Raw genomic sequence first — 25,313 nt, 5'->3', positions numbered from 1 at the left:
ACATTGGTGGTCAATGGGAAGAATGTCCCTTACATTGGTGGTCAGTGGGAAGAATGCTCCTTACATGGGTGATCAGTGGGAAGAATGTACCTTACATTGGTGATCAGTGGGAAGAATATCCCTTACATTGGTGGTCAGTGGGAAGAATGCTCCTTACATGGGTGATCAGTGGGAAGAATGTACCTTACATTGGTGATCAGTGGGAAGAATGTCCCTTACATTGGTGATCAGTGGGAAGAATGCTCCTTACATTGGTGATCAGTGGGAAGAATGTCCCTTACATTGGTGATCAGTGGGAAGAATGTCCCTTACATTGGTGGTCAGTGGGAAGAATGCCCCTTACATTGGTGATCAGTGGGAAGAATGTCCCTTACATTGGTGATCAGTGGGAAGAATGTCCCTTACATTGGTGATCAGTGGGAAGAATGTCCCTTACATTGGTGATCAGTGGGAAGAATGTCCCTTACATTGGTGGTCAGTGGGAAGAATGTCCCTTACATTGGTGGTCAGTGGGAAGAATGTCCCTTACATTGGTGGTCAGTGGGAAGAATGCTCCTCACACTTGGGGTCATTGGGAAGAATTCCACTTAAAAAAAGCTAAAAAGATCAATGATGTCAATGGGAACCTATCTGAGAGGCTGAAATTGCTCATTGCTCAATGAGCTCCTAGCAACTTCTGGAGGAACCCTGGTTGAGAAACTTTGCTATAATGTATAAATCAAAATGTCAACAGAAATAGAGGAAGCACACAAAGCAAAGTTTTGTTTGCAATATTTTATCCGATTCAAAAGTTTGGTTCCTGTGTTTATATCCAACAGCAACACATCAGATTTCCAGGACAAAAGCAAATACAGCATGACTTGCAGCACAGTACATAGCATAATAGGAAACACTTTCAAACAATATATATCCAAGTCTTAGTTCCAGCCTCATATTATTTGTAATATAATATAATAGTCAGGTGCAAACTGACCATTCGGTCACCCGGGCACTGCCCGAGGGCCCGGGGTCAGTAGGGGGCCCCATTATATGCCCCTGGTACCTTTCATATGCTTTTTTGGGTGTGGTTTGGGTGTGGGCAAGGACAAGGGGCTCCATGATTTCCTATTGCCTGGGGGCCCCATGAGTTGTCAGTCCGTCCCTGATAATAGTACATCAGGATTACCAGATTGTTCCCAGGCCTTCCCCCTGGGGATTAGTACATAAATGGTTGGGATGTTAAGTCTTTTTTGTCCAGCAGAGGTGGGCACCTCTAACTAGTGTGTGTACTAAACATGTAGATTACTACAACATATGTGTATTTATTACAGGTACTTATAAAGCACTGTCAATTTACATGTATATATATATTCCACATTAACATCTGTCCCTTACTCTCAAAGAGAGTACAATCTAAGGTCTATAACTTACATTCATACATACTAGGGCCAATTAACCCATCAGAATGTCTTTTAGGTATGGGAGGAAACCCATGGAGAACATGCCAACCTGGGAAGTTGGTGCCATGGTTGGGATTCAAAACCAATGATCCTGGTACTGCCAGGTGGAAGTGCTAACCATTCAGCCACTGTGCTGCCCTGTGTTACACAGATCAATTATTTAGAAATAAAATCACAAAATCTTTCCTCCAGAATCTTGTCTTATTCTCTATCATATTGCGAAGCCTCTTGCAGGTCAGAATACAGGAGACATGAAGAATTCTGTATGCATGATTGTGTGACTTCTCTGGAGCTGCACCCCCTACACTTCCCATAATATAATAAATGATTACAACCCCAATGTTGCTTACCTTAGGCATACCATAAAACTGTTAACATAATCTCCTTTTGGCCCTATTCCTGACATAAAATGGTTCACAGTGAAAACCCCTCCAATGATGATGTCACCGTCCTGCACATAATTATAATCATCAATGGCTTTAACAAGATCCAGATGGCAGGCTGGGGAAGGTCTCTGGATCTTCGATCTACAAGGTGCCATGCACAGGAGGAACACACAGAGTAGCATTGTAGAGGGATGACGGGAGAATGGAGCTGGAGACAGGGCACCCATAGATAATAACATCAAGCACCCCAATATTATACAAGAGATAAGTAAGGGTCTGTAGAGCTCAGGGTCAGCCAACATGACACAGCACAGGGAAAGTGATGGGTGTTGGTGACAGCTATGGGAAACAGATCCTCCTTATATACTCTACAGAGTGATTGCAGACAATGAATTCTACATTTACATCTCGGTTGTCATGCTTTGAACAGATTTATCTTCTTCCTATATTAATGTCATTTTAATAATGTCATGTCTGAAATTGATTCTGCAAAACAAAGATAAAAATTGCAATGCAGTTTTTAGTTGAATTAATTTTTTAAAGTTAAAAGTTGAAAAGGCACAGCTTTACCATTATGTGTACTTGTGTGTGTGGTCTCAGGAAAATGATCAGACAAACAGACATGTGCGACTCAGTGCTTACCCAGTAAATTGACAGTGCAGATATAATGGTATGACAGTAGGTAATAAGTACTGAACAGGGTATACCAGTCTATGGAACCAATTACAATAACTGGGATGCTAGGAGCAGTTCTCACACTTGATCACTAGGTGGCAGGAAACTATAACAGATTCTTAGAGAACAGGGGAACTCACCTTCAAAACAAATGGTGCAGTATAGTCACTTGAGGACCGCCCTACAACACTTTTACTGCTACAGAGTGGGCTTCCTGTGCAAAATCACGTATGTATATATGATTTTGCACTTCTGCCACACGGGGGGCACAGGCGCACCGCTGGCGTATCGCTTCTGCTGAGAACTGTCACAGCAGAAGCCAACCTGCAAGTTAACCCTTTGAGGACCGTAAGGTTTTGGAACGCCAAAAGAATCATTTTTTTTGTTTTTAAAGTTTGTACACTTCAGTTGCTGTAACTAAGGCATTTCATGAAATAATTGGCAAAAAGCTAGATCCATTTGTTGTTTGTTGGTAAGAACTAATATTTTGACTCAAACCAAAAAAAAAAATTAAGTTCTTAATCAGAAGATACACGCAATTACAAACATGGGACAAATACATCCCTTGGTCCTCAAAGGGTTAAGGCGAACAGGTCTTCACCGACACCGACTTCACCGGTCTACACTAAGCACATAGCTAGGCACACACTTAATCCTTTGATTACCCTAGATGTTAACCCCTTCCCAACCAGTGTCATTAGTACAGTGATCAGTGCATATTTTTAGCACTGACTACTGTATTAGTGTCACTAGTTCCCACAAAGTTAGTGTAAAAATGTCTGCCACAATATCGCAGTCACACTATAAGTTGCTGATCACCGCCATTACTAGTATAAAAACATTTTTTTTAAATTCCAGTATATGTTCCCATAGTTTGTGGATGCTATAACTGTTGCGCAAACTAATCAATATATGTTTATTGGGATTTTATGTTTACCAAAAACATGTAGCAGAATACATTTAGGTCTAAATTTATTGAGAAATTTGACGTTTTTTATTGGGTATGCTTTATAGTAGAAAATTATATATATATATATTTTTTTTTTTTATTCAAAATTGTTTATTTTTTTGTTTATATAAAAAAAAGTAAAAAACCACAGTGATCAAATAGCACCAAAAGAAGGCTCTATTTGTGGGGGGGAAAAGGACATAAATTTCATTTGGGTGCAGTGTTGCATGACCACGCAATTGGCAGTTTAAGTAACTCAGCAAAAAATGTCCTGGTCACGACAGAGGGTAAATCTTCCAGAGGTCAAGTGGATAGTCAACATGAATGAAGTTTCTTGAGAAACGGGTGAATGAAATTTACAAAATCAAATTTGGGGACATCCTACTGACCATGCCCACGTTTAATGGGACAGATCAGGTACAAGGCTAATAATGGGTGTGGCCAAATTGTGCTAACATTAGGAGGGACTTAAAGGGGTATTGGTTAAATAAAACCTGACCCTACTCTGTTCTGGGTCAGAAGTGCGTAACACAGAGTGCAGGAGTTTGTAACGCACAGATTGCCTAGGTTAGGAGTGTGTAAAGCAGAGTTCAGGGGTGACGAGTAAGTAATGTATAGGGTGCAGGGGTAAGGAGTAATTAACACACAGAGGGCAGGGGGTCAGGTGTAAAGAACACAGTGCAAAGGTCAGGAAAATGTAGCATGCAGAGGGCAGGGGTCAGAAGTAAGCAATGTACAGAGGGCAGGATCCAGGAGTAACATGCAGAGTGGAGAGATATGTAACTCACAGAGTGCGATCTGCCAAGGGAGGCATTTTTGGAATCTTAAAGCCCCTCTGAAATAAAGACACCATAGATATGACCCCAACATGAATGAGTAAGGGGATGAAGGGGTGTGATGAATGTGAGTGTAATCTGAGGTGGTTTAGATGAACACTGTACATGCACTCTTGTGCTTTCTTTCAAATGATGCAGCAGTGTTCCCGCAATCCCCTGGGTTCCCATAAGCTACTGCACTTTTGCAAAACCCTCAAACACCCAGGGAATATACCTAAGTTTCCTGCCATCCATATCTCAAAAAGACAGCACCCATGGAGGCAGAGGTGGCTGAGCATGTGACCTGTAGCCAGATATACGGTCCTCCACTGTGGGTGGCAGGAGCCCAATAGCATGTAGTATCTACGGAGGCCACAGCCCTGCAGGAAGTACTGCTTTAATTGCTACCAGAGTACTGTGCTTCTAATGAGGTGGCCACCCTCCAGTGGTAACCTCCTCAGGACTCCTCTAGCCACTCTGTCAGGGACTACGGGTCTCGCCGCGGCGCACAGGTCCGCGCATGCGCAGATTGCCTAGGCACACTAATGTGCAGGCACTAGGACCTGGGCGTCTGCAGCGGCAATTGCGGCAGCGCATGCACACTTGTGCACGCGGGCGCGTGCCTGGCACCAATGACGGTGCAGGGCGCACTATTTAAACTGGCCAGGCGGTGATCAGGTTGCCGCAAGGTCTAGTTCCTGTACCTGAGTTCTAAAGTGTGTTCCTGTTGCCGATCCTGCTTGTCCTGATAGTTGTTGACCTTCTCCTGCTCTGACCCCCAGCTCGTCCCTGACTACTCTTCTGTCTGCTGCTTATACTATTATTGGACCTGCCATTGCTGAACCTTGGCTTGTGACCCGGCTATTCTCTGTCTACTGCTTGGTACCAACCTGCCTCCACTGTTACTGACCCGGCTAGTCTGACTACGCTTACTCCTGACTGTCCTCCATCCATCCCGCTCGGGATCTGGACCTGTCAGCCTCTTCACATCAGGCTCACCCCTGGCACATACCCTGAGCAGGACCCCTCTACCACAGTTGGGTGCACTCAGGGGTCGCGACCTGGTTTCAGTCTTGCACCAAGTCCATCCCCACCATCAGGGGCTCTGGTGAAAAGGCAGACTGGGACTTAGACTCCGCGTCCTGGGGAATCCTGTTCTATGGATCACTAGAGATCCCGCCGGGCGGTGCCTGACACACTCATCTGTGGTTACAGCCCAGAGATCTCTTGAACTGTTTGCCTGTGTACCCAGAGCTAGTCTGGACTTCAGTGTGAGAGATGCTGTCGCAAAATCTAAGCAAAAGTAGCTGTTTATATACTGTACTGTTTACTGAAATAGTGACCATTGTCTATGAAAAAGTATTTGCCCCTTCCTGATTTTTTTTGCATATTTGGCACACTTAATGATTAAGATCATCAATCAAACTTTATATTACATAAAGATAATTCGAGTAAATACAAGATGCAGTTTTTAAATGATGATTTCATTTATTAAGGGGAAAAAGCTGTCCAAACCTGCCTGGTCTTCTGCGAAAAAATAATTACCCCACCCCATTCCCTTGCTAAATTATGAATGAACTGTGATTAACCACATTTTTGGAAAGCTGAAGTCAATTTCACTTGTCACACCTAGGCCTTATTGCTGCCAGACCTGTTGAATCAAGAAATCACTTTAATAGAAGCAGTCTGACAAAGTGAAGCACAATAAAAGATCTCAAAAAGCAACACATCATTTCTAAAGAAATTCAAGAACAGATGAGAAATAAAGTAATTGACATGTATCAGTCTGGAAAGGGTTAAAAGCCATTTCTAAAGCTTTGGAACTCCAGAGAACTACGGCGAGAGCCAATATCCACAAATGGAACAGTGGTAAACCTTCCCAGGAGTGGCCAGCCAACTAGAATTACTCTAAGAGCACAGCAACTCATCCAGGAGGTCATAAAAGAACCCAGAACAACATCTAAAGAACTTCAGGCCTCACTTGCCTCAGTTAAGGTCAGAGTTCATGATTCAACAATAAGAGACTGGGCAAAAATGATCTCCATGAGAGTGTTCCAAGGCCAAAGTCACTGCTGACCAAAAAGAACATAAAGCTCTTCACACATTTGCCAAAACAAATCTTGACTTTTGGGCAAATATTCTGTGGACCGATGAGACAAAAGCTGAACTTTATGGAAGGTGTGCGTCCCATTACATCTGGTGTAAAACTAACACAGCATTTCATAAACAGAACATCATATCAACAGTTAAACATGGTGGTGGTAGTGTGATGGTCTGGAGCTGCCTAATTGATGGAACCATGAATTCTGTGCTCTATCAGAAAATCCTGAAGGCCATCTGTTCCTGTCCTCAAGCTCAAGCACACTTGGGTTATGCAGCAGGACAATGATCTGAAAAACACCAGCAAGTCCACCTCTAAATGGCTAAAAAAACAAAATTAAGGTTTTGGAGTGGCCTAGTCAAATCCTTACTTGAGATGACCTTAAACAGGTCGTTCATGCTCACAAACCCATCAATGTGGCCGAAGTAAAACAATTCTGCAAAGAAGTGTGGACTAAAATTCCTCCACAGAGATGTGAAAGACTCATTGCCAGTTATCACAAATACTTGGTTGCAGTCGTTGCCACCAAGGGTGGACCAACCAGTAATTAAGTTTAGGGGCAATTTTATTTATAATTGGTATGCCTGATCCATCAGCGCCACGTCCCAAATATTACAAATCCCAACAAAAATAGAAAAGCGTGTGGGACTTTTAGGGTGCTAGAGTACCCTCAGGATAGAATACTTAGACACATCAAATTTCCTGTAGTTGCAGATCAGACCTGCACAACGATCTGGAGTCATTTTGGACCACTCCTCTTCACAAAACTGTTTCAGTGTAGCAATATTCTTGGGATGTCTGGTGTGAATCGCTCTCTTAAGGTCATGCCACAGCATTTCAATCGGGTTGAGGTCAGGACTCTGACTGGGCCACTCCAGAAGGCGTATTCTGTGCTGTTGCAGCCATTGTTTTGTTGAATTACTTGTATGCTTTGGGTCATTGTCCTGTTGCATCACCCATCCTCTGCAGATCTTCAGTTGGTGGACAGATGGTTGTACGTTTTCCTGCAAAATGTCTTGATAAACTCTGGAATTCATTTTCCCATCAATGACAACAATCCGTCCAGGCCCTGAGGCAGCAAAGCAGCCCCAAACCATGATGCTCCCTCCGCCATGCTTTACAGTGGGGATGAGGTTTTGATGTTGGTGTGCTGTGCCTTTCTTTCTCCACACATAGTGTTGTGTGTTCTTCCCAAACAACTCAATTTTGGTTTCATCTGTCCACAGTATATTTTGCCAGTAGTGCTGTGGAACATCCAGGTGTTTTTTTGCAAACTTAAAACGTGCTGCAATATTCTTTTTGGACAGCAATGGCTTCCTCTGTGGTGTCCTCCCATGTACTCCATTCTTGTTTAATGTCTTCCCTATTGTAGATGTGTCAACAAAAATGTTAGCATGTGCCAGAGATTTCTGTAGGTCTTTAGCTGACACTCTGGGATTCTTCTTTACCTCATGCAGCATTCTGCGCTGTGCTCTTGCAGTCATTTTTACAGGACGACAACGCCTAGGGAGAGTAGCAACAGTGCTAAACTTTCTCCATTTGTAGACAGTCTGTCTTACCGTGGACACATGAACATCAAGGCTTTTGGAGATACTTTTGTAACCCTTTCCAGCTTCATGCAAGTCAACAATTCTTGATCGTAGGTCTTCTGAGAGGCATGGTTCACATCAGACAGTGCTTCTTGAAACCAGTAAACCCAAAACAGGTGTGTGTTTTTTAAGGGCAGGACAGCTGTCAGCAACACATCCAATATCATCACACTGATTGGAGTCAAGGTTGGCTCACTCCTGGCTCCAATTAGCTCTGGGAGAAGTCATTAAGCTAGGGCCTCACATACTTTTTCCTCCCTGCACTGTGAATGTTTACATGTTATGTGCAATTAAACCATGGCAACATTTAATGTTTGTGTAGTATTATGTTCTGCAGGCTGTGTTCTTCTATTGTTGTGACTTAGATGACGTTCAGAGCACATTTTATGCCCAATTCATGCAAAACTCCACATAATCCCAAGGGGTTCACATACTTTTTATTGCAACTGTAGAGTATTGGCAGAAATGCCAGATCTTCCAAAACTCCTGCCGTGGACAGGACCCTGACAGTGCCCCCCCAAAGGGCAGCCTCTGGATGCCCACCTGGGCCATCTTTTCAAGATAGGCAGAAGGCAGATATCTGCCTTCCCGTTCTTGGATCCTGGGTGGTAGGTTATGTGGAAGTTAAACCTGGAGAAGTACAAAGCCCATCTAGCCTGTCAAGGTCTTAGGCGCTTGGCGGACCTTATATACTCCAGATTTTTATGATCTATGAAAATTATAATTGGGTGGCTGGCTCCTTCCAAGAGATACCTCCATTCTTCGAAGGCTATTTTAATCGCTAACAGCTCCCTATCTCCCACATCATGGTTCCTCTCGGCTTGGCTCAGTTTTCTAGAACAAAAGACTATTGGGTGAAGCAGAGCCTTTGGGCCCTGACGCTGGGAGAGCACGGTTCCTGTAGTAACTTCAGATGCATTTACCTCCAGGATGAAGAGAAGTGTTGGATCTGGATGCTGTAACACAGGAGCATAGGTGAATTGATCTTTTAATTGCTCAAATGCTTTTTGAGCTTCCTGGCTCCAGCAAAATCGTGTATGCTGGCGAGTGAGTTGAGTGATAGGGGCAATCATTGTGGAAAAGCCTGTAATAAATTTCCGGTAAAAGTTGGCGAAACCCACAAATCTTTGGACCCCTTTCCTGTCTGAAGGTGCAGGCCAATCCAGGATAGCAGATACTTTCTGAGGGTCCATGGAGATCCCTTTGGTGGAAATTATGAGCCCTAGGAACTGAATGGACTGCTTCTCAAACTCACACTTCTCCGCCTTGGCGAACAAGCCATGAATCCTTAGAGTGTTTAGCACTTTCCAAATGTGATCACGATGGAGTTCCAGTGAGGTAGAGAAAATTAGGATATCGTCCAGGTAGACGATCACAAAAAGGTCTAGGTATTCTCTAAAGATGTTGTTCACAAAATGTTGGAACGTAGCAGGGGCATTACATAGCCCAAACGGCATCACTAAATATTCAAAATGTCTGAAGCGTGTTCTGAAGGCGGTCTTCCACTCATCGACCTCTCTTATACGGACTAAATTGTAGGCCCCTCTTAAATCCAATTTAGTGAAGACTCGGGCTGTTCGAAATCTCTGAAATAACTCGGGCACCAGAGGAAGAAGATACCGGTTTTTGATGGTAATTTTATTAAGTTCAAATATATTAATCCAAAAAAAGAATCTTCCCTCTTTCAACAAATTTCTCACCTATATTAAAACCCCAAAATCTCCCCCATATCAGTGAAAATTATATACGCAAACTGAAAAAAATCATAAAGTCCAGTGTCTCGGTAGTCAATACATCAAAAGTGTAGAACTTGAAATTTTTCTTGCAATGTTGATTGTGTCCAATAACTTTTATGAGAAACCTCAAAGATAAAGAAACTCAAAATAGTGCATTAACATAACACAAACAGGGGAAAAAAAAAAAAAAAAAGAGAAAAATTATATATATCTAAGTATATATATAAATACACATACATGCACACACATACAGTCATGGCCGAAATTGTTGGCACCCTTGATATTTTTCCTGAAAATCAAGTATTTCACACAAAAAAGGTATTGCATTAACACATGTTTTGCTATACACATGTTTATTCCCTTTGTATGTATTGGAACAAATATAAAACAGAGGCAGAAAAGCAAATATGACATAATGTCACACAAAACCCCAAAAATGGGCTGGACAAAAGTATTGGCACCCTTAACTTAATATTTGGTTGCACACCCTTTGGAAAACATAACTGAAATCAGTCGCTTCCTATAACCATCAATAAGCTTCTGACACCTCTCACCCGGAATTTTGGACCACTCTTCCTTTGCAAACAGCTCCAGGTCTCTCTTATTGGAAGGACACCTTTTCCCAACAGCAATTTTAAGATCTCTCCACAGGTGTTCAATGGGATTTAGATCTGGGCTCATTGCTGGCCACTTCAGAACTCTCCAGCGCTTCTTTGCCATCCATTTCTGAGTGCTTTTTGACGTATGTTTGGGGTCATTGTCCTGCTGGAAGACCCAGGATCTTGGACGCAAACCCAGCTTTCTGACACTGGGCCCTACAGTGCGACCCAAAATCCTTTGGTAATCCTCAGATTTCATGATGCCTTGCACACAGTCAAGGCACCCAGTGCCAGAGGCAGCAAAACAACCCCAAAACATCATTGAACCTCCACCATATTTTACCGTAGGTACTGTGTTTTGTTCTTTGTAGGCCTCATTCCGTTTTCGGTAAACAGTAGAATGATGTGCTTTACCGAAAAGCTCTATCTTGGTCTCATCTGTCCACAAGACGTTTTCCCAGAAGGCTTTTGGCTTACTCAAGTACATTTTGGCAAACTGTAGTCTTGCTTTTTTATGTCTCTGTGTCAGCAGTGGGGTCCTCCTGGGTCTCCTGCCATAGCGTTTCATTTCATTTAAATGTCGACGGATAGTTCGCGCTGACACTGATGCTCCCTGAGCCTGCAGGACAGCTTGAATGTCTTTGGAACATGTTTGGGGCTGCTTATCCACCATCCGGACTATTCTGCGTTGCAATCTTTCATCAATTTTCCTCATCCGTCCACGACCAGGGAGATTAGCTACAGTGCCATGGGTTGCAAACTTCTTGATAATGTTGCGCACTGTGGACAAAGGCAAATCTAGTTCTCTGGAGATGGACTTGTAACCTTGAGATTGTTGATATTTTGCCACAATTTTGGTTCTCAGGTCCTCAGACAGTTCTCGTCTCCTCTTTCTGTTGTCCATGCTTAGTGTGGCACAGACAGACACACAATGCAAAGGTTAAGTGAACGTCTCTCCTTTTTATCTGCTTTCAGGTGTGATTTCTATATTGCCCACACCTGTTACTTGCCCCAGGTGAGTTTACAGGAGCATCACATGCTTGTAACATTCTTATTTATCCGCAGTTGTGAAAGGGTGCCAATACTTTTGTCCAGCCCATTTTTGGAGGTTTGTGTGACATTATGTCGAATTTGCTTTCTTTCCTCCCTTTTTTTGTTTTGTCCCAATACACACAAAGGGAATAAACATGTGTATAGCAAAACATGTGTTAATGCAATACGTTTCGTGAGAAATACATGATTTCCTGGAGAAATATCAAGGGTGCCAACAATTTCGGCCATGACTGTATGTATATCAAAAAGAATGTGCAACACTAAGTGAGACAAAAAGCAGTGAAACACTTGTGAAACATTCCAGAAAAACTTGTGCTCAAGAAAATATATAATCCTGAAGTGATACACTCAGTGAAAATCCTACCCACACGTGACACTTCTAGTGAGTAAGGCAAGTATACCCTTACCAACAGTAGGAAAAACCAGCGCCTTTATAATACAACTTGTAGAGATCCTCCAAAGGAACTTTCTCCTCCTCTCCTCCTTCACTTGTTACTAGAGTAATACTGTAATACCATCCTCAATCACAAGCCTTGATCACAGATTTACCAGGCTCCAATGTACTGGAAATTAACCATGATGTGACTCCGTATATATTCAAGATAGTACCATTTTAATGAATCTGCTTACATTAAAGTTGGTTAAAATAGTGGTTTGGAACAAAACCACACTTTCTGGGGATTACCAGGCAGTCCACACACGAGGTGTACAGCGATTCCCCCAACAAAGATGGCCGCTGTGACACTTCCGGTTCCTGCTCCTTGCGTTTGACGTCACTTCCTCTTGACGCGTTTCGTCATATCCTGGACTTAGTCATAAGAGATAAGGACGTCCGGACACCTGGCCGCAATAAATAACGCTCCGAAGTTTATTGACGATACTCCGATCGCCATATTGGAACAGGGAAACATCGCCCTTACTGAACCGCACAGCCGAATCTATACTAACAGGAAGTATCCTCCCTATGCAATCGGAACATAGGACCATAAACAACCACATCCAACATAGCATCTATATCAGATACCCCAAATCCAGAAAATTACATTAATACATATCTTAACTGGCAAATCAGGGTTTCTCACTCAATACAAACATAGATTAATTAAAAACATTATTTTATTTACTTAATACCCCATGCTCCATGTATATCCTAGCAAAAATCTCATCAAATATATTAAGCTATATCTAAACCAATATCTTATCACCCCCTACTGGTCATGATTAATATTATCATCTCATTTAAATATAAATATCCAAATAAATTTCCCATATAATTATAATCTCTTGGGGGGCGCATGCGCGGCTGGGAACATTGATGGCCGCATTCCTGTGAGCTCCGTACATCCCCCGACCTAAGAGACTCACCCACGGCGCACCGCTGCTCCATATTCGTCCCTGGGTGAGTCACAGTAGCAGGGCACCCAGCGCGCCAGACCTCAGTCCTATAATGGGGAAGATAGGGCGCTGGAAGCCCCCCTCCCCTCCGCCACGTGAGCCGCGGCCGTCACCGCTGCAGCGGTTCCTTCACAGGCCACAATCCTCGGCCTCAATTACAACAGGGATCCCACAGACGAGCTCCGACGGGCCCCCAGTGGCGGTCGGCGGTACTGCACCAGCTGCCTCTAGCTTCCTCCACAATGCCTCCACAATACAGCCAACATCCTCACTCCCAGGGATGAGCTCTGACGGGCCCCCAGTGGCGGCAGGAGGTACTACACCTGCTGCCTCCACAATGCAGCTAATCTCCTCACTCTCTCAGCACCAACATATAGATGAATCTGAATCCCAAATCCCTATAGAGGGGACAGCAGAGCATCCTTTGATGAGCCTTTCCTCATCCGCTCTCACTAATCTCCATGTCTCACCTGCCCTCACGATATCTACGCTAGAAGAAAAATTGCAGGTATTCTTGCGCAATATTACCGCCACTATTGCCGCTGAAGTGGGCAAATTAGCCTTGGATCTTCATGGAGAAATAGCGCAGATTGGGGAGCGTGCAGATCAACTGGAGAATAAATTTGATGAATTGGTGCAATACGTTCATGTCTTGGAGGAAGACAATGCGTACCTGAAACACACCATGTCCCAAATTCAGCTCCAGCAAGAAGATTTGGAAAACAGGGAACGCCGGCAAAACGTCCGTATTCGAGGTATATCTGAATCCATTGCCGATTCCCAACTTCGTCGACACCTCCTGTCTTTCTTCACCACAACCGCGCCCTTGGTCCCAGAAGCAGAGTGGCGCATGGATAGGGCTCATCGTTCTTTAGGTCCCAGACCTGCTGACGGCACCAGACCACGTGATGTCATCGTCCGCTTCCATTTTTTTGAGAGCAAGGAAGCCTTGTTGGCCTCTGTACGCAACGTTCCCTCCCTGGAATTTAAAGGGGACCGGCTTCAGCTCTTTTGTGATCTTTCTCCTATTACCCTGGCTAAACGGCGAGCGCTGAAACCACTCACCACGCATCTTCAACACCTTCGTATCCCTTACCGCTGGGGTTTTCCCTTCAAGCTGGTCGTCTCCAAAGATAACGCCCAAGTTATTCTACGTGATCTTTTTGAAGCGGACTCCTTCCTGAAGCAACTGGGATTACCCCCCCTGCCGGACGACAATGCCTCACTACCATCTACGCCATCTCGTCCTTCCGCCACCCCCAGCAAGATCTGGACACCAGTTCGTAGGGGCCGGAAGCGTCCTTCCCGTACTCCACAACGCCCTCGCCCTGCTCGTTGTAGTGATGATCCTGCTTGATGTTTTTTTTTTTTTTTTTTTTTTTTTTTTTTGAGGTGTTCTTCAAGGTTGTATCCCTATCTCCTCCCCTCTCCCCTTTCCATCCCCCCTCCTTTTCTTCCCCCCCTTTCCCCCTCTCCCTTCTTTTCCCCACCCTCCCTTCTTCCTCCCTTTTTTTCCGTTTTATTTTTGCGCTGGGTGCCTTTTTATGCTGTATCTTTTTGGCCGGGTTTGCCGATTTCTATGTTCCGGTTGTCATGTTGCCCCCGATCACGTCCAGACATTTGCCTGGACGACTTGGGAGCTGATGTCTTTCCCAAGTTCATATCCATACGGATATCTATGTTCTTTATTGTAATTTTTTGGGTTTGTCCATTAATGTTATTAGTTCTAATGTTTCATGTCCCTACTGTTCTTAGATTTGCCTCATCGATGCTATCTCCATTATTCTTTATCTGGGTTCATTTGCTATTTGTATGTTTATCTAATGATGGCTTTACGGTTATTATCGTACAATGTCAAAGGTCTTAACTCCATCCAAAAACGGTGGATGGCTTTGAGGGAATTTCGATCCTCAGGAGCAGATATTATTTTTGTCCAGGAGACCCATTTCAAGTCGACTGGCTCATTTCGTTTTGCCTCAAGGTTTTTCTCCCACTCCTACTCAGCTTTTGATCCCACTGGGAAAGCCGGAGTGGCTATTTTGATTCGGACACACTGCTCCCTTCGGGTCATTTCCTCCAAGGTCGACCCACGGGGTCGTTATATCATTTTGGAATGTATGTTTGCTGGTTCTCCCCTTATCCTGTTAAACTTGTATGCCCCGAACGCAGGTCAATTACATTTCCTCTCCCAAACCCTTGCTAGACTGAATGCCTTTACCACACCACATATGATCATTGGAGGTGATTTTAATTTAATCATGTCCCCCCACAAGGATAGGAAAGTACTATTTGAATCCGCCCCCTCGAAGCGGCAGTGTTCCTCCTCAAAATCTTTTCGCAAATTGATAAGGGAACATCGTCTCTTTGATGCTTGGCGGATCAAACATCCCCTTCATAAACAGTATACTTTCTACTCCATCCCTCATCGGAGTTTCTCCCGCTTGGACCACTTTTTTATCTCTTCCCCCTTACTCCCTCTCTTGGTTTCATCCGAAATCAATCCCAGTACATGGTCCGATCACGCCTCTTTGTCTCTGAATCTTTTCTTCCCTGATTCTTTACCGAAAGCTTGTCATTGGCGTCTCAATGAGACCTTTCTCACTACTGCCCGTTTCCGTGAAGAACTCTCTCGGGGATTGGATATGTACTTCCAAGACAACGTTGGCTCGGTGACTTCTTCCTCGACACTTTGGGAAGCCCACAAGGCCGTTTTCCGGGGAATATGTATCTCTATAGGCTCCCGTTTGAAAAAGTCCTCAGCCAGTGCCAAGGCTTCTCTCATCCACCAATTATCCTCGGCTGAGCGTCAACTGCTAATCAAGCCGTCCATAACCCGTCTTCGTAGGGTTACTTCTCTACGCGACCAAATCAAAGCTCTTGACTCACATAGAGCTGTGCAATCACTTCTTTGGGTCAAACAGAAATTTTATGAATTTTCCAATAAGCCCCACCGTATGCTAGTCAACAGGCTTAAAACGCAATTTTCTTCCTCGTTACCAGACCATCTTCTTCAATCAGATGGTACACCTACATATGACCCTCATGTAATGGCCTCACTTTTTGGATCATATTATAAGACTCTCTACAACTGTTTAACCCCAGATCTCCATCCTCCTTTTTGTAAAACGTCATTCGATGCCTTCTTTGAGTCATTCTCTTTGCCGCAGATATCACCTTCTGACCTTTTGGCCCTTAATGCCGATATCTCATCTGAGGAGCTGTATGATACGATTAAGCAGCTCCCTTCTCACAAATCACCAGGACCCGATGGCTTGCCTTATTCTTATTACAAGACGTTCATAGGCATTTTGGCCCCCCATCTTCTCTCTTTGTTTCAGGATCTCTTAAGAGGTGTCCCCCCTCAGGCTGATTTTTCACGTGCATATATTTCCGTTATCCCCAAGCCTGATAAGGATCCTTCTATTCCGGACAATTATCGCCCCATTGCCCTGTTAAACTCTGATTATAAAATATTTACTAAGATTTTGGCCAATAGGCTTTCCCGATTCCTCTCCAAGCTCATACACAGGGACCAAGTGGGCTTTGTGCCCACCAGACACGCAGCGGACAATACCAGGAGGTCTATTGACCTGATCGACCTGATTAACAGAACTTCATCCCCTGCTATATTGCTGAGTTTGGATGCTCAAAAAGCTTTTGATCGCCTTAGCTGGCCCTATATGTTTATGATCTTGGAGAGATATGGTTTCCGGGGCCCGTTTGTGATGGCCCTGAAGGTCCTTTACTCCTCCCCGTCCTCAGAGGTCAGATTGTCTTCATTTCTTTCACCTTCTTTCAGGATGTCGAACGGTACAAGGCAGGGGTGCCCACTTTCCCCTTTACTGTTTATCCTCTGCCTAGAGCCGCTGGCCACTGCCATTCGATCTAACCCTGACATACGAGGGATACATTCCCATGGGCGTGAATTTAAATTGTCCCTATTTGCAGACGATATCCTTCTTACTCTAACTAGTCCTTGCACCTCTCTTCCGGTTCTTCATAAAACCTTACAATTATTTGGGACCCTGTCAGGCTACAAGGTAAATACATCCAAAACCGAAGCACTCCCACTTCATATCCCACCCGACATGTTAACCTCTCTCCAAGCATCTTACCAATATCGTTGGTGTACCCACTCGCTGAAGTATTTGGGTACCAACCTTACTTCCTCCTACCATTCCATATATGAGGCTAATTTTCCCCCCCTATTTGTTGCTATTTCCCGTTCCTTAAAAGTTTGGGACACCCTACCTATTTCCTTTCTTGGACGTATAAATGTTATAAAAATGACCGTACTGCCCAAACTTTTGTATCTATTTGCAACTCTCCCTGTCCCCATCCCTATGTCCAAGCTAAATTCTATCCAAAAATCTCTCTTACGTTTTATTTGGCACAACAAACAACATAGAATTGCACGTTCTGTACTCCTTTCTTTACGCTCTAGAGGAGGCTTGGGAGTACCGGATATTGTGACCTATTACTATGCCACCCACCTTCGTTTTTTAATCTCCTGGTCCACCAGACGCCCTTCTAACAAATGGACTGAGATTGAAACCTTACAACTTACTCCGACCCATTTATGCTCTCTGCTTTGGGATATGTCAGCGGTGGCCATCGCTTCTCACCGACACCTTTTACTTGGACCCATGCAATTCTCCTTGTCTATCTGGAAGAGATGCAGGGCTAAATTCGCTTTGTCCTCCGAGTGCTCCCCTCTGACTAATGTTCTCTTTAATCCCTCCCTTCCAGATAGTTTGTCCTTACACCGAATGCTCCCATGGGCCTCAGCCGATCTTTTCCAACTGCGTCATCTGGTCCATCCCGTGACTCGGAAATTTAAATCATTCTCCGACATCCAAAAAAATACCCAAATACCTCCTCAGCACTTCTATGTTTATTTGCAGATACGCCATTTTTTCTCCACCCTGTCACCCTCATTGACTCTGCAGAAGCCTACACCCTTTGAGCGCCTGTGTATTCAGGGCCCACATCAAAAGGGCACAGTCTCCAATACATATAAGCTCCTGCTAGATGTCCCTCCCTTAACTATTGATACCCATCGCTATATGCGTAAGTGGTCACAATTTCTCCGCTTTGACATTGACTTGTTGCAGTGGAAGAAAATATGGGAGAACGCATCCAAATCCTCTATGTGTGTAGTTTATAAGGAAAATGCTTACAAAATCATAATGTTGTGGTATCGAACCCCTGATGTGCTCCATTCTTGTAACTTGAGTGCTTCTCCTGCTTGCTGGCGCTGCGGGAGGGAAACCGGCTCCCTTTTTCACATTTTTTGGGATTGTAGGCTTATCACTCCCTTTTGGGAAGAGGTTTTGGCCTTATTACAACTGGTATTACATTCCTCTCTCCCTTTTGAGCCTCTTTATTTTTTATTGGGCCTGCCCTTTCCAGGTCTCTCTAGACCATCGAGGAGACTCTCTGTGCATATTTTGACGGCGGCCAGGAGAAGCATTCCAATGAGCTGGCTCTCCCCTACACCTCCCTCAATGTTGACATTATTTAAGATTATTGCAGATATTAGGAAAATGGAATATCTTACCGCTTCACATGCCGATTCTATAATCTTATTTGAAGCTGTGTGGAACCCGTGGGATGTTTACACCTCTGGTCAACCTGCTTGACTTGTGCGGACTTGATCATCCTTCCAATGTTGCCCTATTGTCATTGCATACTGTTATTTTTCTACCCATGTTACTAGCATCGATGATCCCTTTGTTTTTCTTTCTCTCTATTTCTTTTTAAAATGTCATGTATGTATATACATGTGGAAAATTTAATAAAATGTTATTCATAAAATAATTATAATCTCTTATAGCATATTAATTATTTCTTTTTACCCTAAGAAACTAAAAAAATATATATTTTTAAAATTAAATAAATTAAAAACTAAAATAAAAATAAAATTAAATTAAGATTAAATAAGAAGCTTACTCTTTTTTTATTTATTAAAAATTAGAAATAAAACAATTCAGGTCTAAATCCACATTTAATCCTCTGGGTCTAAGTGTTCTTAATTGGAATATCCAGAATGTTTCATTTTGTGATAAAATTTTAATTTTATCACTACCTCTCCAATGGGCTTCTATAGAATCAATTCCACAGAATTTCAGGGTCCCCGGGTCGCAGTTATGGACATCCCTGAAATGTCTGGAAAGGCAGTGATCTTTTTTGCCTTTTCTAATATTATTAACATGTTCGCTCAATCTTTTGTGAAGGGGTCTCGACGTTCTACCCACATATTGTAAGTGGCACGAGCATTCTAATAAATATGTAACAATGCCGAATTACACAAAATGAATTTTTTTATTGCAAAACTCTTACCAGTATTTTGTGAGGTGAATTCTGTTATAGATCTACTATTAATACCTGTTGTTTTACATATGAAGCATTTTTTACAAGGGTAAAATCCTTTAAGATTAAACATATTCATCTTCTTTTTCATGGGGGGAGAGATAACATTTTTTACTAAAATGTCCCTTAAGTTATTTGTTCTCCTATAAATAAAGGTAGGTTTTTCCGGTATTAGCTGGCCCAAAATCCTGTCCTTTTTGATAATTGGCCAGTGTTTCTTAAAAATAGATTCTATCTCTTTGTATTGGCAATTATATCCAGATATAAACGCATAATCCACCCTCTTATTTTTCTCTTTTATTTGTTTTGATTGATATCTAACTTTTTGATCTCCAATATAATTCTTACTAATTTCGAACCTAATTTTTTCTAACTTGATGGGGTCATACCCTTTCTGGACAAACCTGTCCTTAATTAACTCTGATTGTTCTATATAATCCTTCAGTCTAGAACAATTACGCATGATTCTAACAAATTGACTTTTGGGTATACCATTTATCCAAATAGGGTGGTGACAGCTATTAGTCGATATAAAGCCATTTCTATCTGTTTCTTTGAAATATGTTTTAGTAAAAAGAGAATCATTTTCTTTAAAAATATTAAGATCTAAAAAATTAATAGACATAAAATCAACCGTAAACGAAAAACCTAAATTATATTCATTATTCTCTAAAATTAAGAGGAAATCTTTCAGTGATTGTAGGGAACCTTCCCACATAACCAAAATATCATCAATGTAACGTTTCCACAATATGAGTTCCTTCCTTCTATTTTTAAAAATGTCCTTCTCCTCCCATTTTGCTAAAAATATATTGGCAAGGCTGGGCGCAAACTTTGCGCCCATTGCAACCCCTTTTTTTTGTACAAAAAAATCTCCATTATACCAAAAATAATTCTTATCTAAACAAAATTCAAGTAACTGGATAATAAACTTTCTCTGCTTAATGTGAAGATCAGAGAAGTTTTTCAAAGCCCATTTGATGGCTTTAATGCCATCATTATGTTTAATATTCGTATATAAAGCATTAACATCAAGATAAGTAGATAAAAATCAATATATTCACCCGTTCTTGAATGTAAAGATCCAATGCCATTAATTATAGGTCTACCCGGGGGATTGGTCAGATTTTTATGAATTTTAGGTAGATAATAAATAATTGGCGTTTTACAATGATTGGGGATCAAATATCTACCTTCTTTTTCTGATAAAATACCATCTTTTTCTGCTTCCTTCACTAGATTATGGAGCGTTTTTTTATACATTTTTACTGGATTATTTTTAATTTTCATGTATGTTTCCTGGTCATCTAACATATGTTCCATTTCTTTTTCATATGCAGATCTATCTAAAACAACCACCTCAGAAAAAGAAGGTAGATATTTGATCCCCAATCATTGTAAAACGCCAATTATTTATTATCTACCTAAAATTCCTAAAAATCTGACCAATCCCCCGGGTAGACCTATAATTAATGGCATTGGATCTTTACATTCAAGAACGGGTGAATATATTGATTTTTATCTACAGCCGATAGTGAGAAGAATGCCTTCATATTTAAAGGATAGCAGTGATGTCATTAATATAGTGAATAATATGAGAATTACTAAGGAGACTCTGTTAGTTACAATTGATGTTAATGCTTTATATACGAATATTAAACATAATGATGGCATTAAAGCCATCAAATGGGCTTTGAAAAACTTCTCTGATCTTCACATTAAGCAGAGAAAGTTTATTATCCAGTTACTTGAATTTTGTTTAGATAAGAATTATTTTTGGTATAATGGAGATTTTTTTGTACAAAAAAAAGGGGTTGCAATGGGCGCAAAGTTTGCGCCCAGCCTTGCCAATATATTTTTAGCAAAATGGGAGGAGAAGGACATTTTTAAAAATAGAAGGAAGGAACTCATATTGTGGAAACGTTACATTGATGATATTTTGGTTATGTGGGAAGGTTCCCTACAATCACTGAAAGATTTCCTCTTAATTTTAGAGAATAATGAATATAATTTAGGTTTTTCGTTTACGGTTGATTTTATGTCTATTAATTTTTTAGATCTTAATATTTTTAAAGAAAATGATTCTCTTTTTACTAAAACATATTTCAAAGAAACAGATAGAAATGGCTTTATACCGACTAATAGCTGTCACCACCCTATTTGGATAAATGGTATACCCAAAAGTCAATTTGTTAGAATCATGCGTAATTGTTCTAGACTGAAGGATTATATAGAACAATCAGAGTTAATTAAGGACAGGTTTGTCCAGAAAGGGTATGACCCCATCAAGTTAGAAAAAATTAGGTTCGAAATTAGTAAGAATTATATTGGAGATCAAAAAGTTAGATATCAATCAAAACAAATAAAAGAGAAAAATAAGAGGGTGGATTATGCGTTTATATCTGGATATAATTGCCAATACAAAGAGATAGAATCTATTTTTAAGAAACACTGGCCAATTATCAAAAAGGACAGGATTTTCGGCCAGCTAATACCGGAAAAACCTACCTTTATTTATAGGAGAACAAATAACTTAAGGGACATTTTAGTAAAAAATGTTATCTCTCCCCCCATGAAAAAGAAGATGAATATGTTTAATCTTAAAGGATTTTACCCTTGTAAAAAATGCTTCATATGTAAAACAACAGGTATTAATAGTAGATCTATAACAGAATTCACCTCACAAAATACTGGTAAGAGTTTTGCAATAAAAAAATTCATTTCGTGTAATTCGGCATTTGTTACATATTTATTAGAATGCTCGTGCCACTTACAATATGTGGGTAGAACGTCGAGACCCCTTCACAAAAGATTGAGCGAACATGTTAATAATATTAGAAAAGGCAAAAAAGATCACTGCCTTTCCAGACATTTCAGGGATGTCCATAACTGCGACCCGGGGACCCTGAAATTCTGTGGAATTGATTCTATAGAAGCCCATTGGAGAGGTAGTGATAAAATTAAAATTTTATCACAAAATGAAACATTCTGGATATTCCAATTAAGAACACTTAGACCCAGAGGATTAAATGTGGATTTAGACCTGAATTGTTTTATTTCTAATTTTTAATAAATAAAAAAAGAGTAAGCTTCTTATTTAATCTTAATTTAATTTTATTTTTATTTTAGTTTTTAATTTATTTAATTTTAAAAATATATATTTTTTTAGTTTCTTAGGGTAAAAAGAAATAATTAATATGCTATAAGAGATTATAATTACATGGGAAATTTATTCGGATATTTATATTTAAATGAGATGATAATATTAATCATGACTAGAGATGAGCGAAGTATTCAAAAATTCGATTCGACTGATTCGGCGAATTCGTGGAAAATATTCGATTCGAGTCGAATATATTCGCTGTGAATTTAACTTAAAAAAGGGTGTTTCTAGGCTTCAGAGAGACTTAATATTAGTGCAGAACACTGTACCTTTAATTTAAATGCCCTTGGAGTCTGCTGGGGAAGAGATATAATACCTTCAGTCAGTATGACATGCAGATGAGTGCCCTCGATCTTAGAATCACCGCACACTTCACTCATTTGGCCAGTCACGGGGCCAAAACCAGTGTTTGGAGCCACAGTGTGGCGGTGGAGGCAGCAGCAATGGGAGGCCATACAGCAACCTATGACAAAATGGAAACCAGCAGGAGTGTGAGGAGACCTGAAAGTGGCACATGGCAGAGTGGGAGCAATGGGAGGCGGTACAGGGACCCAGGTCACACTGTGGGACCAGCAGCAGCGTGACCAGGCGGTACGGGGGCCCATGGCCGATTTGGGGCCTGGCGGCACCTATGGGAGGCCTGTAATCTGCCAGCAACCTATGACAAAATGGAAAACCGCAGGAGTGTGAGGAGACCTCAAAGTGGCACATGGCAGAGTGGGAGCAATGGGAGGCGGTACAGGGACCCAGGTCACACTGTGGGACCAGCAGCAGCGTGACCAGGCGGTACGGGGGCCCATGGCCGATTTGGGGCCTGGCGGCACCTATGGGAGGCCTGTAATCTGCCAGCAACCTATGACAAAATGGAAAACCGCAGGAGTGTGAGGAGACCTGAAAGTGGCACATGGCAGAGTGGGAGCAATGGGAGGCGGTACAGGGACCCAGGTCACACTGTGGGACCAGCAGCAGCGTGACCAGGCGGTACGGGGCCCATGGCCGATTTGGGGCCTGGCGGCACCTATGGGAGGCCTGTAATCTGCCAGCAACCTATGACAAAATGGAAAACCGCAGGAGTGTGAGGAGACCTGAAAGTGGCACATGGCAGAGTGGGAGCAATGGGAGGCGGTACAGGGACCCAGGTCACACTGTGGGACCAGCAGCAGCGTGACCAGGCGGTACGGGGCCCATGGCCGATTTGGGGCCTGGCGGCACCTATGGGAGGCCTGTAATCTGCCAGCAACCTATGACAAAATGGAAAACAGCAGGAGTGTGAGGAGACCTCAAAGTGGCACATGGCAGAGTGGGAGCAATGGGAGGCGGTACAGGGACCCAGGTCACACTGTGGGCTCAGCAGCAGCGTGACCAGGCGGTACGGCGGCCCATGGCAGATTTGGGGCCTGGCGGCACCTATGGGAGGCCTGTAATCTGCCAGCAACCTATGACAAAATGGACAACCGCAGGAGTGTGAGGAGACCTCAAAGTGGCACATGGCAGAGTGGGAGCAATGGGAGGCGGTACAGGGACCCAGGTCACACTGTGGGACCAGCAGCAGCGTGACCAGGCGGTACGGGGGCCCATGGCAGATTTGGGGCCTGGCGGCACCTATGGGAGGCCTGTAATCTGCCAGCAACCTATGACAAAATGGAAAACAGCAGGAGTGTGAGGAGACCTCAAAGTGGCACATGGTAGAGTGGGAGCAATGGGAGGCGGTACAGGGACCCAGGTCACACTGTGGGCTCAGCAGCAGCGTGACAAGGCGGTACGGGGGCCCATGGCCGATTTGGGGCCTGGCGGCACCTATAGGAGGCTTGTAATCTGCCAGCAACCTATGACAAAATGGAAAACCGCAGGAGTGTGAGGAGACCTCAAAGTGGCACATGGCAGAGTGGGAGCAATGGGAGGCGGTACAGGGACCCAGGTCACACTGTGGGACAAGCAGCAGCGTGACCAGGCGGTACGGGGGCCCATGGCCGATTTGGGGCCTGGCGGCACCTATGGGAGGCCTGTAATCTGCCAGCAACCTATGACAAAATGGAAAACCGCAGGAGTGTGAGGAGACCTCAAAGTGGCACATGGCAGAGTGGGAGCAATGGGAGGCGGTACAGGGACCCAGGTCACACTGTGGGACCAGCAGCAGCGTGACCAGGCGGTACGGGGGCCCATGGCCGATTTGGGGCCTGGCGGCACCTATGGGAGGCCTGTAATCTGCCAGCAACCTATGACAAAATGGAAAACCGCAGGAGTGTGAGGAGACCTCAAAGTGGCACATGGCAGAGTGGGAGCAATGGGAGGCGGTACAGGGACCCAGGTCACACTGTGGGCTCAGCAGCAGCGTGACCAGGCGGTACGGGGGCCCATGGCAGATTTGGGGCCTGGCGGCACCTATGGGAGGCCTGTAATCTGCCAGCAACCTTTGACAAAATGGAAAACCGCAGGAGTGTGAGGAGACCTCAAAGTGGCACATGGCAGAGTGGGAGCAATGGGAGGCGGTACAGGGACCCAGGTCACACTGTGGGCTCAGCAGCAGCGTGACCAGGCGGTACGGGGGCCCATGGCCGATTTGGGGCCTGGCGGCACCTATGGGAGGCCTGTAATCTGCCAGCAACCTATGACAAAATGGAAAACCGCAGGAGTGTGAGGAGACCTCAAAGTGGCACATGGCAGAGTGGGAGCAATGGGAGGCGGTACAGGGACCCAGGTCACACTGTGGGCTCAGCAGCAGCGTGACCAGGCGGTACGGGGGCCCATGGCAGATTTGGGGCCTGGCGGCACCTATGGGAGGCCTGTAATCTGCCAGCAACCTATGACAAAATGGAAAACCGCAGGAGTGTGAGGAGACCTCAAAGTGGCACATGGCAGAGTGGGAGCAATGGGAGGCGGTACAGGGACCCAGGTCACACTGTGGGCTCAGCAGCAGCGTGACCAGGCGGTACGGGGGCCCATGGCCGATTTGGGGCCTGGCGGCACCTATGGGAGGCCTGTAATCTGCCAGCAACCTATGACAAAATGGAAAACCGCAGGAGTGTGAGGAGACCTCAAAG

At 43.4% G+C, this 25,313-nt stretch overlaps 1 protein-coding gene across 1 annotated transcript in view; it reads right to left on the bottom strand.

The window, feature by feature from the left end:
* LOC149438851 (vomeronasal type-2 receptor 26-like) overlaps nt 1–12,729 on the bottom strand; it is a 72,717-nt gene extending 59,988 nt beyond the window's left edge. Inside the window, exons 1-3 of the mRNA XM_089659659.1 lie at nt 12,708–12,729; nt 9,133–9,347; nt 8,708–8,910 (exon numbers count right to left, since the gene is read on the bottom strand). Coding sequence (XP_089515785.1) covers nt 8,708–8,910; nt 9,133–9,347; nt 12,708–12,729 — 440 coding nt within the window. The remainder of the gene's footprint in view (nt 1–8,707; nt 8,911–9,132; nt 9,348–12,707) is intronic.
* Between the last annotated feature and the right edge of the window lie 12,584 nt (nt 12,730–25,313).

This window comes from Staurois parvus, unplaced genomic scaffold, assembly GCF_062004578.1.
Source record: "Staurois parvus isolate SC_StPar_1 unplaced genomic scaffold, SC_StPar_1.0 ptg001181l, whole genome shotgun sequence".
Classification (NCBI taxonomy): Eukaryota; Metazoa; Chordata; class Amphibia; order Anura; family Ranidae; genus Staurois; species Staurois parvus.
Note: the sequence above shows the minus strand (reverse complement) of the source record. Positions and strands in the feature narration are given on the sequence as shown.